This window comes from Scomber scombrus, chromosome 13, assembly GCF_963691925.1.
Source record: "Scomber scombrus chromosome 13, fScoSco1.1, whole genome shotgun sequence".
Classification (NCBI taxonomy): domain Eukaryota; kingdom Metazoa; phylum Chordata; class Actinopteri; order Scombriformes; family Scombridae; genus Scomber; species Scomber scombrus.
This window is the reverse complement of record NC_084982.1, coordinates 14,676,275-14,690,192: the sequence shown is the minus strand read 5'-3', so window position 1 is coordinate 14,690,192 and position 13,918 is coordinate 14,676,275. Positions and strand designations below refer to the sequence as shown.

Here is a 13,918-nt window from a genome sequence, read left to right as displayed (position 1 = left end):
TATAGTATTTGGGAGTAAATGGGCATCTCATACCAAAATGGTATCGTTCTACGTTGACCTGAAGTCTGACCAGTGCGTGTCCTGCTCAGGTTTCTCGATATTCAATTGACCGCGTTTAAGTGCTCTATAATAAAGGATATAATTTGTGCAAGTGAGCAGCGCGAATGTAAACTATTCCATCTCAAGCAGCGTTGACAAAATATTAACTTAAATAGTAAGATTATGTCACATCTTTCTTTTTTTCCCTCTCTTTTTTAATTTTTTTTTTTAAATTTGGGGCATTTTACATTTATTTGAAAGTTGGTATAGCTAGACAGTAGTTGGGGGAGGAAAGGGGGTGTGACACGCAACTGGGGTCCCCTGGCCAGCAATTGAACCAGGGATGTTGTGGTCTAGTATGCGCCTTTAACGATTAGGCCACCAGGGTGCCCAAAATTTTTTTGACATCTTAAAGATCCCCTACAGACGTGATTGAAGACATACTTTGCTTTGAATAATAATTTGTCTCTGATATAGTTTTTCCAATAAAAACGAATTCTGAAATATACGAATGAATGTGCAAATATTTTTCATATCAAAAGTTGAACTGCTGCACACACTTCTCAACTAACCCATTCTCAATGTATGTGCACTGGAGGCTTCATGTTTCTACATCATGCTCGTGTAAGTTGCACACTTGACCATAACTGACTCCGAAACAGTTGTTATAGTTGTTATATAACTACTATTTATACAACCGTATCTACTGTTGTTATCACAAATTATGTTTGTAGGTGCACATCTTAAGATCAGATTTAAGGTGGGCACGGAGAAACTTAATGAGCAGATGAATGTGAAAACAGTGTTCTTATGTCAAACTCTGCACACTGTTCATCATTACATACATACTTTAAATAAAGGCTTTCTCCAAATTTCATATTAATCACTGACTGTCTGTCTGTTAGTTTCTGGGGTTGTCTGTTATGCCTGATCTCATCTATTTAACCCAGTAAGATGGCTAGCGTGATAAACAAGGCTCTGGAGACCAGTTACAAGTTGAAGCTTTTCTTCAGAATGTTTTTTGTTGCCTGTTTATTGACTGTCAAATTAATGTGTTTTTGTTGGGTTTACTGAGGTGTTTGAAGGAGGTTTTGTTGTTTGTGTCTTAACAACCCCATCATTTCTTTACAAAAAGAAAAACATTATATTTAAGAGCTTGATTAGTTTGTCTATGCAACAGGGTGGCAGCTGCCAATAGCAACCCTCCTCCTGGGCCACTCTGCATTGTTTAATTTCCTAGCCCACTCCAAACCTGCAACCAGGTTGTTAGCCATTGTTAAGGAATTGCTTGGTGGAAAAACAATACTTACAAAAAACAATTATTTAATAAAAGCAGTAAGCTACTCGATGCAATGCTTTTAGAGCAGCTTAGAGGGTTTTAGGCACTCCAGGGTGAATGTATTTTTACTTTAAGCATGGACTCTCATAGCTTTTTGCTAAGTATAGCTGCAATATATACTGCAGGTTCACAATATCGGGTCAACTGTGCAATATTATAGACTTTTATCAATAGGTTCGATTATATAATGAAATAGCTTTTAGGGTTGAAAGGTTGTGGTTAACTATGGACCACATATGAAGAAGTACTCTGAGATGGCAGACATGTGGTAGTGCAGGGCATGGAGTAAAACAGAGTAATGCTGCTGCTGTGTGCTGTAATGGCACACTCAATAGCCCAGGAAGCCTTTAAATCTGTGGCAGTACACACAATAGCAACTAGCAGCAGCTTGGCAGGAAGTCAGTTCAGCTTCTCTCGTTCAAAGGGTTGAAGGGGGTGAGGATGTGAAAGAGGAGGAGGTAGCGGGAAGACATAAGGAAAAATCCGGAGCAGCGGAGAATGAAGCAGGAGACAATATAAGACGGGGAGGGAAAGAAGGGATGAAAATAAAAAGAGGGTTAATGAGACCATCTAGGACCACCAGAGACTTTTCATCCCATGTAAAGCCTGGCCACATGAACAAGGTTTTTGGCACAGCTGTGACCAAGTGAGAGGGACACACTTTCCCAGGCACAGGAGCCTTCATGCATAGCTCTCCCTCTTAGCAGGCTGACTGCTGAAAGTAGCAACATTCAAACAACCTTAGAAGAGGCTAATCCGTCTGCCTTCTTTATTCTGCTCCCCTGATAGAAGGGCCGCAGTCTCTTTCTAAAAGCATCTGCAAATTGTAACCCAAAAAAAAGAGAAAGAAATAACATAGTGCTGTCTATTGAGGATGAATGGCCCACATTTCTGGTGCGTTATAGTCATTTAATTCTCCCCCTCAGCCCTCTCACCGTGGCTTTAACAGATTACACTTGGCACAGGCTAGATGAAGGGCGGTGGTGGCTTGGCGCATGCTTACTCTGGAGAAACAAACACTTAAATGGATGCAGATGACTGCATTCCTTGACAAAAATAACTCTAAAAACCCCTCTACAAACAAACAGCGCACAGTAAGAACTGGAATGATCACCAGAAAACCATTATACATAGTATTGAGTGTACCACGGTTAAAACTACGGTGGCCACACATGCAGACACACCATCTCCCCCCTGTTCTCTCTTCGTCCCACTCTGCTGTGAAATGGGAATTGAGTGTAATGAGCACATCATCAGGGACAATTTGTATTAATTTCCCATTTTTCAGCAGAGGAAAGGTATGACTCCCTGCCAGTGACAGTGCAACGAGGGGAGCCAGGTTGACTGAGGGACAATAGGAGGGAAGAGAAAAGAGAAGAAAGAAGCAGAGAGGAGTATGAAAGAAAACACAAGAAAAGAAATTGCGGTCTGTTGAACAGAAAATATTTTTCTAAAAACACAAAATGTGTGTGACAGAGCCAGGGAGCGGTGAGGAGAGGATGCAAAAACATATTATGGATAAATAGTTACAGAAAACCACCAACAGCTACAATATCAAGGTTAGGCTGTCAGATGGTGTTAGCTAAATGCTTGAAATTGAGTCTGATCATGTGATTGTCCTGATTCCTTCTACTATGGCTCATCGAACACTTGTGACAACTGATTGTGTTAGAGGCTAGGCTCCAGTGAAGTGTACGCAAGAGAAGGGGAGACAGTGAGAAGGGGGGAAGGGAGTAGAGAAAAGGCGCCAGTATATTCCATCAGGACCACTTGTCAGATGATTGAACAGTTTTGGACCCTCTCTCCTCCTCCCTCTTTCTGACGTCTGAATTTGGAGGGGTGTGTCCAACAATTTTTGAACTTTCCAAAACAGACCATCCAACATTTTCACCCACTTCCCGCAGCAATTGGGCAGGAGGGTTGAGATGAGAGACAACTTCTCTTTCTAGCTCTCCATTAAAACTCAGTGCAACACTATGAATGCCTTCCAGGAGAGATTGTGTGAAATTGTGGGCCGCTTCCTCATATTTAGTTGATTATCATGTCTCACTGCTCTCTGTGACGGCCGTCTTTTTACCCTGCCATCGAGTGCTGCCATTCAGAACAACTATCAACACTTTTGCCTAATGATGGAAGGAAAATAGGGGGAAAAAATCAGGAAAGAGTGAAGGATTGGGGGACAAATGAGAGGAGGAGGACACCGGAGGGATGGTCTACCAGAGAGAGAGAGAGAGAGAGAGAGAGAGAGAGAGAGAGAGAGAGAGAGAGAGAGAGAGAGAGAGAGAGAGAGAGAGAGAGAGTGGAGAACTTGTTTCTCAGTGCTTAGGAGGACAAAGACTGAAAACGCATTTGTGTCGACTTGAGACATCATTAGTCAGAGCAGCAGTGAGTGTGTTTGTGTGTAGTGTGTGGCTAAGCAATAAAACAATCTTGAACATTATCACAATTATCCCTCAATAACAATGATTAGCTGTTAAGAGTCATTTCTAAGAAATGGAACTGTTTTGCAAGTCAAAGCTCTGAGTCATCCAATCAAGCTACAGCCACATCGTGCAGCTAACACGAGTAGATCCCGAAACGAAGAAAAAAAAGAGAGAGGAAGAAGAAAAGACAAAAAACAAAAAACCACCCACTAACAAGAACCCACAGACGGAGGTGAAAATCAAGGACGGTTACAAGGCTCCACAAGACAAGAATATTATAGCAGTATCAGTCACAACTTCTCTGATTCTGAGATGTTTTGGATCTTTAAAGTTTTATAAAGAGCAGATTAATATTTGTTGCAGGAGAGCTCGGGACAACAAACCTCTTCCACTATCTGAAAAAGGTACCATCATGAGTTAACTAACAGCATGGCTGATTCAAGGACAAAACAAGTGTCTTGTGAGAGTTCTACTTAAACACAGGCAAGGTTATTTTTCTAATTTATTTATTTATTTAATGCAGTTCATTTTTTTGTCTTTGTGATATTTAATGATATTGTTCTGTTTCTTGGTTGAGGCTTAAATGTCAAAGCTGTTCTGAACAATCTAAAACATTATGATTTGTGTAAAATTTAATCTAAAGCTGAATGCACCTCTAAACTTCAAATTACCTAGACATATGAAAAACCTAGTGTGATAATACTGTTGGCCATATTGTCCTGACCTACCCTGCAAATTGTGTAGTTAAACTACAGGACAACACCTGACAACACTATGATAAACAGGTGCACATTCAATGGTAAAAATGGTTATTCGTTATTTAACCAAGAACAAATAAAAAGGCACATGGGCACATGCATCATCAACAAGAATCACAATACACAGAGGATGATGGGACACTGATGGAACACAACAACCAAAAAATGTTCACCTTGGACGTCATCATCAACCAGGGCATCTGACGATATCCCCAGGCAGCATGAGGTCAAGCAGAAAACAGTCCATTAGCCTTGTAACGATAATACAGTGATTTGCTGAATAAGTGCTTCTTTTTGGCTTTTAGAGGAAAATAAAAAAAGATTTTGACAGGAGAACCCTGCTGTTACCACCTTCAAATGATGGCTTTCATGTCTTCCTCCAACTGAAAAACGTTCAGACTGAAATGCGAAAAGGTCGTGATTTTAACTATACCTGTGCTATGTAATAACTGTGATTTTCATTATCCGTCAATGCTAGGTTCTTATTTGCAGGAGGTATCTTAATAGTAGAAAAAGGAATGAGAATCATTGAATGAGCACAGCCTTGCCTTTTTTTCCTGTTACTGTGGAGATAAACTGTGTGGCTCCAATTCTGGATACAGATAGAGATAAATGTTTGGCTAGAAAACATTAGCCAGCCGTTTTTTGTGACTTTAATAGTAAAAGAATGACACACAAACTAAGCTGTGCAGGTGGGTTTTAAAGAATTATCTTTCCTGATCTCTGCAATAGTTTTGAATAAATTAGAAGCATACACACCCACACCCTATATTTCCTCATTTAGTACTCTCGGTATAGTCGTGATAATGCACTCATCAAAATAATGGATTTAAAAAAAAAAACTGAATTATGTGTTAATTTTGTTCAATTATTTCATTACACAGGGACACTTCATTGTGTAAAAAGTGAAATTACTTGCTTACCGTAAACACAACATATTCTCATCATTAAGCAATATTCCTGGTTAACTACACCAGCTAGCAAACTCCAGAGTTGACCAAAAATAACGCTAATACTGGCTGTAAGACATGTTTGATTATTTCAGGAAAGGTCAAATAATGGCCCACAAAAAACAACAACAAAACAAAACAAAAACACATGTCAACAAGAAAGCAATGTCATACTGGTTAATGGGATACTTTAAAAATGGACATTATGCCATCATTCAGAATACATTAGCCTAATTTGCTGCTAGGCTTTGTGTGATGTTTAAAAGTCACATTAAGAAATGTCATTTGTGTTTTCCAGATCTTCATAATATCAGTTCATTATCTCCCTACAATCTACACTGCATGGCCACATATTAGCTATACAAGCTACTGCATTAAGGCAACTAGATTTGCTTTCCTGTTCTCCTGTTAACAGCTAAACTATTAAGATTAGCAGTCTACTATATTCTTTGAGCTAATGTTTGTTTTAAGGCAGGAACTATGTTTTGGCGACACTCCAGGACAACCACCGACCTCACGGTCACTGCTTCCTTTCAGATTCAGTATGCCGAGCACACAGCCGACAAAAAAAAAAACATAACACTGCAGCATTTTACAAATCCTTGACTCGAGAAGTTCAGAAGAATTCATTACAAGCAGTTATGTAGTGGCCAACAAAACTGATTCACTAGAGTTTTTCATGCTAAGAAATGCTACACAAAATACCCATTTTCGTTTTTACAATTCATTCTATCAATGTTTCTATGTAGTATCCGGCTTTTTCAAGGTAACACTCATAAAGAATATATAGTTGAACTGACTCACAAATATGGATGACAACCCTATGTTTCTTCCGGTAGTCATAGACATGCTGTGAGTACACATGAGAGGTTAGCTTTGACACACACACACACACAGATTCCCACAGTAATATGCCAACAGAAAGTAAAGGGTAGCGAGGCGAAACAAAGAGGAAAACAGATGAAAACTTCTGTCTGATTTGACTGTATTGCCCTTAACTTTTATATATATATATATTTGTGTGTGTGTGTGCGTGTGTGTGTGTGTGTATGTATCAATGCCACAAAACTATACAGTTGAAGATAATGTATGTGTGTGTCTGTGCGTGTGTGTTTGTGTGTGTGCATTTGAGCACCTGCGAGGCTGTCAGGTCGCGTCATCCTCTCGTAAATGTCGTAACTCTGGGGTCCATAGGGGTCAGTGTTATGGAGCATGGCACGGGGCAGAGTGGAGCTGTAGTGCTGGGGCACAGCGGTCATGCTAGCCCTGACTGGAGACGATGAGTGAGTGTGACTAGGCTGCTTAGTAAGTGGAGGGTTGACATTGTCTACCATTGTCAGAGGCGAGCCCATGCGCCCCGATGACGACCCTGCAGAAGCCTGATAGGGCGAGGTTGTACGGCTAGCGCTTCCCGATCGTGAGTTTGTAGAGCCCATGCGTCGCAGTGCAGCAGGGGAGTTTTTCTGGGTGGAGTAGGGTGAACCGCTGCCACCGCCTCCGGTGATACTGGTGCGCTGGGCAGAGGGCAAGGTGGTGGAGAAGATGCTGGAGAGGGGTTTGGGTTCAGTAACAATGGGTGAGCCATAGGCACTGCCAACTGAGGTACGCAGGGAGCCGCGGGAGGGGGACATACTGCTGGCGTAGGCCGGCGAGTGAGAGCGAGAAGGCACTGAGCTTACCCTCCGCATTGCACGGCCAGGCACTGCTGTTGTGACTGCTGGAACCTACAAGTCAGGAATAAAAAATGGTTTCATGCATTTGTTTCTTCAGTCCTTAAAGAGCAATAAAAATCCTTACCAATTATGCTGTACTCTCTGCTATAAATTGTCTCATGCACAGATAATGAAATGCTAAATAATAGCATTACATAAACCATTTAATTACAGGGCATGACTTTACTCTAGGCCATATTTATTTTCTGTTTTTCATCCCCTGTGGAGTGTGTCACAGTGCCATTTGGTTTCTCAGTGGTCTCTGTGTATGACGCCGTATGAAGCATGATTATGTCTGTGGTGCTCAGTGCACTGAGTACCTTCTGTACCTTTAAGCATTACTTTGATATCTTCACAGAAAAACAAGTAACTGCAAATGAGGTATTTCTCTTTTGTTGTCATGAATTAAAAGCGTGTAAATATATCTCACAAACATGGTGAACTCTTTAATTAAAAATATAATATATGCTAATGTTATTCAGAAAATTGCTCTTTACAGATACGAGTGGGTTTTTAGTTCCTGATAACAGCAATATGTTGTATGTGCTGTTGCTGGCAGTACCTGGGCTGAAGTCTGGCCCTCGGCCCTGGCATTCCTCATCAGGGTGCTTGTGTTAGGGCTGGCGCCAGGGAAGGAGTGCTGCATCCTCAGCTCACCCTTGCCCAGGTTCTGGTTGCTGAGGTAGCCGCTGCTAGCATCCTGGTAGCCACTGTCCGAGTATGAGTTCATCTGAGTTGAGCTACGCGAATTCCCTGCAGACCCTGAGAGAGAATGGCAGAAAAGGAGAACAATTTAATGGAAAGAGAGGAGAGGGAATGGTTAAAAGGACAGGAGATAGACATATTATAAATGGTTTCATAATAGACATTACCTTTACCTAGGCACAGCAAGGGGGTGACTGCTCTACCACCCTGTGATTCTGTGTGTTCATGGTACATTACTGAGCCTTTTATAATCTGTGATCAGTTGTATTATTGCCTTTCAAAGTGTCAAGTATGAGTATGGAATGACAAAAGTGAAAAATGAAAAAGATTTTCTGTATCATCAAAAGAGAAGTAAAGACATACTACTGACAATGACAGTAATGAAAACGTTTATGGACCGCTATGCGTTGGTTATTTTAAAAACATATTACCATGTAAAATGCCCTTCACATAAGTATCTAAAGAGCACCTGTTTGTGAACACTATAAAGACCCAGCAGTGCTTCTACTCCATTATCGTCACGTAAAGACACAGTTTATTGTTGAATTAGTGTCGTATAAAAGTAATGGGACAATGCTGGGGCCAGAAAAGGATGTGAGTTAGAGAAAATAGGACTGCAGGAGATAGAGAGAAGGTAATAACAGACCCTCACTTTCATGGAGGGAGGACTGCTCCGGTGAGTACAGAGACACCTGCTCTGACTCAGTCCTGATGCGGTAGCCGGACGACTGGGAGCTGTCAGTCACCCGAGACTTGGTGTCCCCTGAGGCGGCTGCATCTGGGAAGACACCACAGAGCAGAGAGTCAGACATGGAGGAGGAGCTTTATGCTTTTTTAAACTGTTAAGAGTTTTGGCTATGGATTGAAAGACTCCAACAGTCAACAATATGAAGGCAGTCAACAATATTTGGTATTGAGAGGAAACAATAACAGACAATCATTTCTGCAACATTAGTTTCATGCTTGTGTACATTTGGAGTCATTACATTTTACTGCTCTGCTAATTTGGGCAAGCAAAATCGGGGAGCATTTCACTTCAAAGTAATGAAAACTGTGTATATGATCATTCCCCAAATAGTTTCAGTGCTCTAACATTTCCCTACATCGCCCTCTCTTCATGCATGACACCAATCCGTTTGGCAAACAGGAAATGGAATTAGCCCTCTAATGTCCCTGTGCACAATGTTTCACCGTTATCACAATCTGGTTGAGCGTGACCGGTGTCAATGGGTTACTCTGCAATCGCTAGAACAATATGCAGCAAGCAGAGGGGAACGGGGGGGGGGGGCAAACACTGGCAGCCAGGATCTGTCAAATCCTGCCTGTCTAGCTGGTGTGTGAATGAGAGTTGAATCCCATGAAGAAGCCACCTTGTTGTTTAAGCTGACCTGTTGCATAAATCTGTTGACACATAGGCTTAGTGTGTTTGACAGCATCATGTGATCCCACTGCTGGACCTCTAAGGGCATTTGCCTATTTATAAATGGGATTCACTCAAGCCAGGTTCAATTGGGATCTAGTTGTCAGAATACACATTTGGGCCTGCTGTGAGAAGGTCCATCTCTGTTCCTCCTCGACCTCAACTTTAATGTTTCAATTACAGTGTAGTCGAACTTTCCCGCTCACCCACTCACTCTCTTTCCTGCTATCTTTCTCTTTCCTCGCCTGTATCTTTGACAAAATATCCATCCCTTGTTACAGTTAAGGAGCAAAAGGGCAAAGGATTTGTATGCTGGGTAAGGATGAGGCAGGAAGCGAGAAGGATCACGAAAAAGATCACATTTAAAAATCATTAAAATTGATTTCAAGCTTTTCTATGTCCCTCTACGCCTAAGTAATGACATCACAGAACAAGTCTTTTGTCTTTTCACATTCTGGCTGTGACTTCGATGTCTGGCACACAGTGTGTCGTTTTAGACCACAGTAATTTATAATGAGCCTTGACCCTGTTTGATAAATGAGATGCCAAAAAGGCAGAACGGAGAAGGAAGAGAGAAAGACAGGAGCCCTGTCTCTCTCATCACATTAATGAAACATTACTGCCTGCAAATATGCATGTATGGCAGGGAGTTTTTTGGCATTCACATTTAAGTCTCCCATACGTAACAATTCCATATCGATCGTTTCCATTCTCATGCTTTCTGTATAAAAGAGGTATTTAAGAAATGTTAATATGACTTACAGGCAGCATGCCTAGGTGTATTCTATTAAAAATGACTAGGCGTTGTTTCCATACATGATGCTAATATGAGAATATGTCTGTAAGGTGTCTGAAAAGGAAAGACAGACAGAGAATAACAGCTAAACACAAAGAGACAGAGAGAAAGCTTTTATTCTGGGGGCTTTGTCCTCTACTTTCAGTGGACACGAGGTGTGACTGCATTGACATTTCCTGCGGCTAAAATGCTTGTTTCCACAGTAACACTTGTGTCCCAAACGCTCAGATGGTGGAGACATACGGTGGCTCATGAGGCCAATAAACCTTGCAGATAAACATGGCCCATTACGCTTTGTGCCACACATTTAGACTTTAATTCATTTAGATTGGGGAAAAGCACATTACTGCATCTGACTATCATTTGTCATCTACAGCACAATGAGAAATCAATACAAAGCAAAACAGCAAAATGCATTCAGAAAGGAAATGGGCATTGGGCAGCAAATGAGAAAACTGTGTAGTATTAATATTCCCAATGCATATGTGCAACCCCCCATAGGCTTCTCTGACAGGACTGACAATAAAAGATTAATGACCAATGCAGAAATTTTCTAACTTCCACTATGCAATTAATAAGCCATGAAGTACATTAGTAAATTCAATTCATTATCTTTTCTCTCTTGAAGAGCTATGAGGGATGTGAGATAAAAAAACAGAGACCAAAGGGCTCTGAGTGAAATACTTATGCTCTCAGTCCCTGATGGTGTTGTGACTGAGTGGACAGAAATAGCTTAGATAAATATTAGAACAAGAAAACGCCTGAGGCTGTCAATTACTGTAAGCTGGGCTGAAAAAGCTCATGCTTGCAATGATTATTGCGGAAATCTAAAGCATGCCCGTATTGTACTTCACACACCAGACCAATACACACATACCCCAGAAAAAGCTACTCATACTCACAGTCCTCTCTGCCAAAATTAAACAATAATTTAAAAGCACTGGAATGAACAGTTCTGTCTTACTGATGCTATACACGGGTTAGTATTTTATCACTGTGATACTGAGCAGAACTGTCTGCTCTACTAACAGTTAATGTGAGCCTTATAAGGTAAACTCAGGATATATCTATATAAGCAGATGGGTATGTATGTCTGGCAGTGGTTACTGATCACTGACTAGAGGTATCAATAACTCCAAGAAACTTTGATACAGAGATACAACTTGTTTCAAATATGTAAGCAGGTGAGCTAAATAAGTGTGTTTTTTTTTTTTACTTTTTAATGGTATCCACAGCAACAAGTGCTCCAATGAAAGTGGGTGACCTTGTGTCCCTATATAACTACAATGTTAACAGTAGATTTTTGGTCTACATCAACTGTCTGACAAAAACTGCCCAATTCTCAGGTTATTTTAGCTGTAGTTACAGGGTGAGATGGAGGGCATGATTTCCTAAAGACTCTTATCAATGCGGGCAGAGGACACCAAATGTGGTTTGAATGCATGTAAGATATGCAATTATTTCAATGCTTGTGTTAACATACCTGCAGTTCTCCAAGGCAGGGACTTCTCAGATGAGCTGTACAGAGAAAAACAGGAGATAAAAGAGTGAATATAGGCACTACAGACCAGAGACACCATAGTGAATGACATGAGTGAAATAATCTGATGAGACACCTTGGAGCCTCATATACTCTTTCCTTGGGCTTTTCAGGTCAGGGTCACTGTGTTTGAGATAAAACAGCTAGAGCTTCAGAGTATACTGCTTAAGTACAGATTTAATGTTTGCAACTAGGATGGTAAAGCCCATTCCTGTCAACTGTGTTTATCAGGACCTAAAGGTGCCCTTGGTAACAGCTAGTGTTGTGTTTGAGGACCTGTCAGCACTGACAACAAAGATATAGATGTGTGACTGGAAGCTGTTTTTCACCTGCAGCTTTAGTAAACATGCTAAGTCAAAAAGTACAAAAGGCCAGGGGATGGATTCCATCCTGATGGGAGCTGAAACGTCCTGCTGTGAGGCCAGCGTCTAGAAATAAATCAGTAGTGATCATACATTACACACACTCAGTGTACACGCTCACATCGTCCTGACATCCTGAAGTAATCCTGAAAAGCATGCCTGTATATTCCACAAGAAAGAGACTCTCATACACTTGGTCTACTGAGAATAATGAGCAAAAATTAGTAGTCCAGAGAGAGAATCACAATCACACTTTGTGAATATTACACCGAACAACAAAACAGTAATGGTGTTCTTACATTGTTTTGTGGGTAGTTATGCTGAGCCATGCCGGGAGGACTCCAGTGGAGCTGGCATGCAGTGAGTGTTTTTCCATTACACAGCATGGCAAGGTAAAACAAGTTATTTACCTGTTGGATGTGTGCTGGTTTGAAGAAAATACAGTAAGAGACTGTTTTCTACAGCTCTTCATCAAAAATCTCACTGTAGCTGTTTCTGCTTGTACTCCTCCTAAATCATTTCTAACTGATTAACTGAAAAAGTAGCTGTTGTTGCCTCAACCTGTTTTTTATAGTAGAATAGCACCACTAACTAAGCTCCGCTAATTTGGTCATAAACACATTTAATTTCCTATAAATTCTTTACAATGAAAGTCTCACGTTATTTAGCTATTTAATAGCTTTTAATATGAAGCCACTTTTATCAGCATTAACATAACATAGCTATGAAAGCAAAGAGGAAACGGTGAAATAAAGCACATATCAGAAAATTCAAACAGGAACACAGGAGAGAAACTAAACTTCAAACCAAAGAGATTCAGTACTGAACACAAGGAGGCTTTTTAAAAAAACTGCTTTCTCTCTGGTCTCCTGCAAAGCCTTGAATTGAGTCTACAACACACCGCTTGTTTGAGAGGGAAAAGGGGGGTCGTCACGGGTTAGCCTGCCAGCTAGCAGAATGGTAGCAGCACGGCTCACCACGGTAACCCCCTGCTGTGAGGCTGTAGTGGAGAAGTGTTTCATCGGGGGCTAGTTTGGCTCAGTGAAGCTAAAGTGGACCAACCCGGGTTAATGGAATAACCCAATAAGTGACTGTCTAGTGACTGATGATGAATGGTCCTGGATCAGTGGACAAAGGATGATATCTCATGGCAAGCTCAGAACAGGAAAGCATGAGAACAAGTACCCACTAGACAATGGAACAAATTAATTCACTTTCAGAATCTGCATATAGTCACCGCCTATAATTGTCATACTGAAATTGTCTTTTTCTCTTGTCTGGGAAATCAGGATCACTATAAAATTATTGTTGTATTTTTATTTTGCTGTGTTCTAGTGTGCTGGCCAATGTCATGTGAATTAACGTGAGGATGTTACTCTGGTCATTCCTGAGAGCAAGAAAAGTTACAAGGAAGCTACTGGTGAAGTACCCCATCGCACCAAATTTGAGGCTATATGTTTTTTCCTGCTGTTCCTCCATGGTGGGAAAACAGGTTACTCTGGCTAGTGTATGCCTAGACCAAACCTTCTCCAAAAGGAACATTGTTGTGCAGACCCACCGTACGCCAACTGACTGGTGGAAAAAAATCCACTCATTCTTTGTCTACAGGAAGCAACTAATGCACTGCACAAAGCATGCTGGTATACCTGCTGACACGGGCCAAGCTGCCGGTGTGACAAAAGAACGAAACAAATCCAAAAATTCAAAGGGTGCTCAAATCAATACAGCCAATCAAGCTGTAGCACCAGCGACTTTCTGTGTGTAACAGCTGTAACAGCAGGGCCGATATGACTTTATATGACTTGGTCATATACAGTGTGGCTGCACTGTTATACATATTCCTGTAATCAAGGCGTTGATACAGGAGGCATTGT

At 41.1% G+C, this 13,918-nt stretch overlaps 1 protein-coding gene across 4 annotated transcripts in view; it reads right to left on the bottom strand.

The window, feature by feature from the left end:
* Positions 1 to 13,918, bottom strand: part of LOC133993287 (plakophilin-4-like) — an 83,813-nt gene that overhangs the window by 26,309 nt on the left and 43,586 nt on the right. The window contains exons 4-8 of one of the 4 annotated variants that reach the window (XM_062432197.1): positions 11,626 to 11,660; positions 8,573 to 8,704; positions 7,784 to 7,983; positions 6,645 to 7,233; positions 4,733 to 4,759 (exon numbers count right to left, since the gene is read on the bottom strand). In XM_062432197.1, coding sequence (XP_062288181.1) covers positions 4,733 to 4,759; positions 6,645 to 7,233; positions 7,784 to 7,983; positions 8,573 to 8,704; positions 11,626 to 11,660 — 983 coding nt within the window. The remainder of the gene's footprint in view (positions 1 to 4,732; positions 4,760 to 6,644; positions 7,234 to 7,783; positions 7,984 to 8,572; positions 8,705 to 11,625; positions 11,661 to 13,918) is intronic. The other 3 variants (XM_062432199.1, XM_062432200.1, XM_062432201.1) reach the window with 3 other exon arrangements.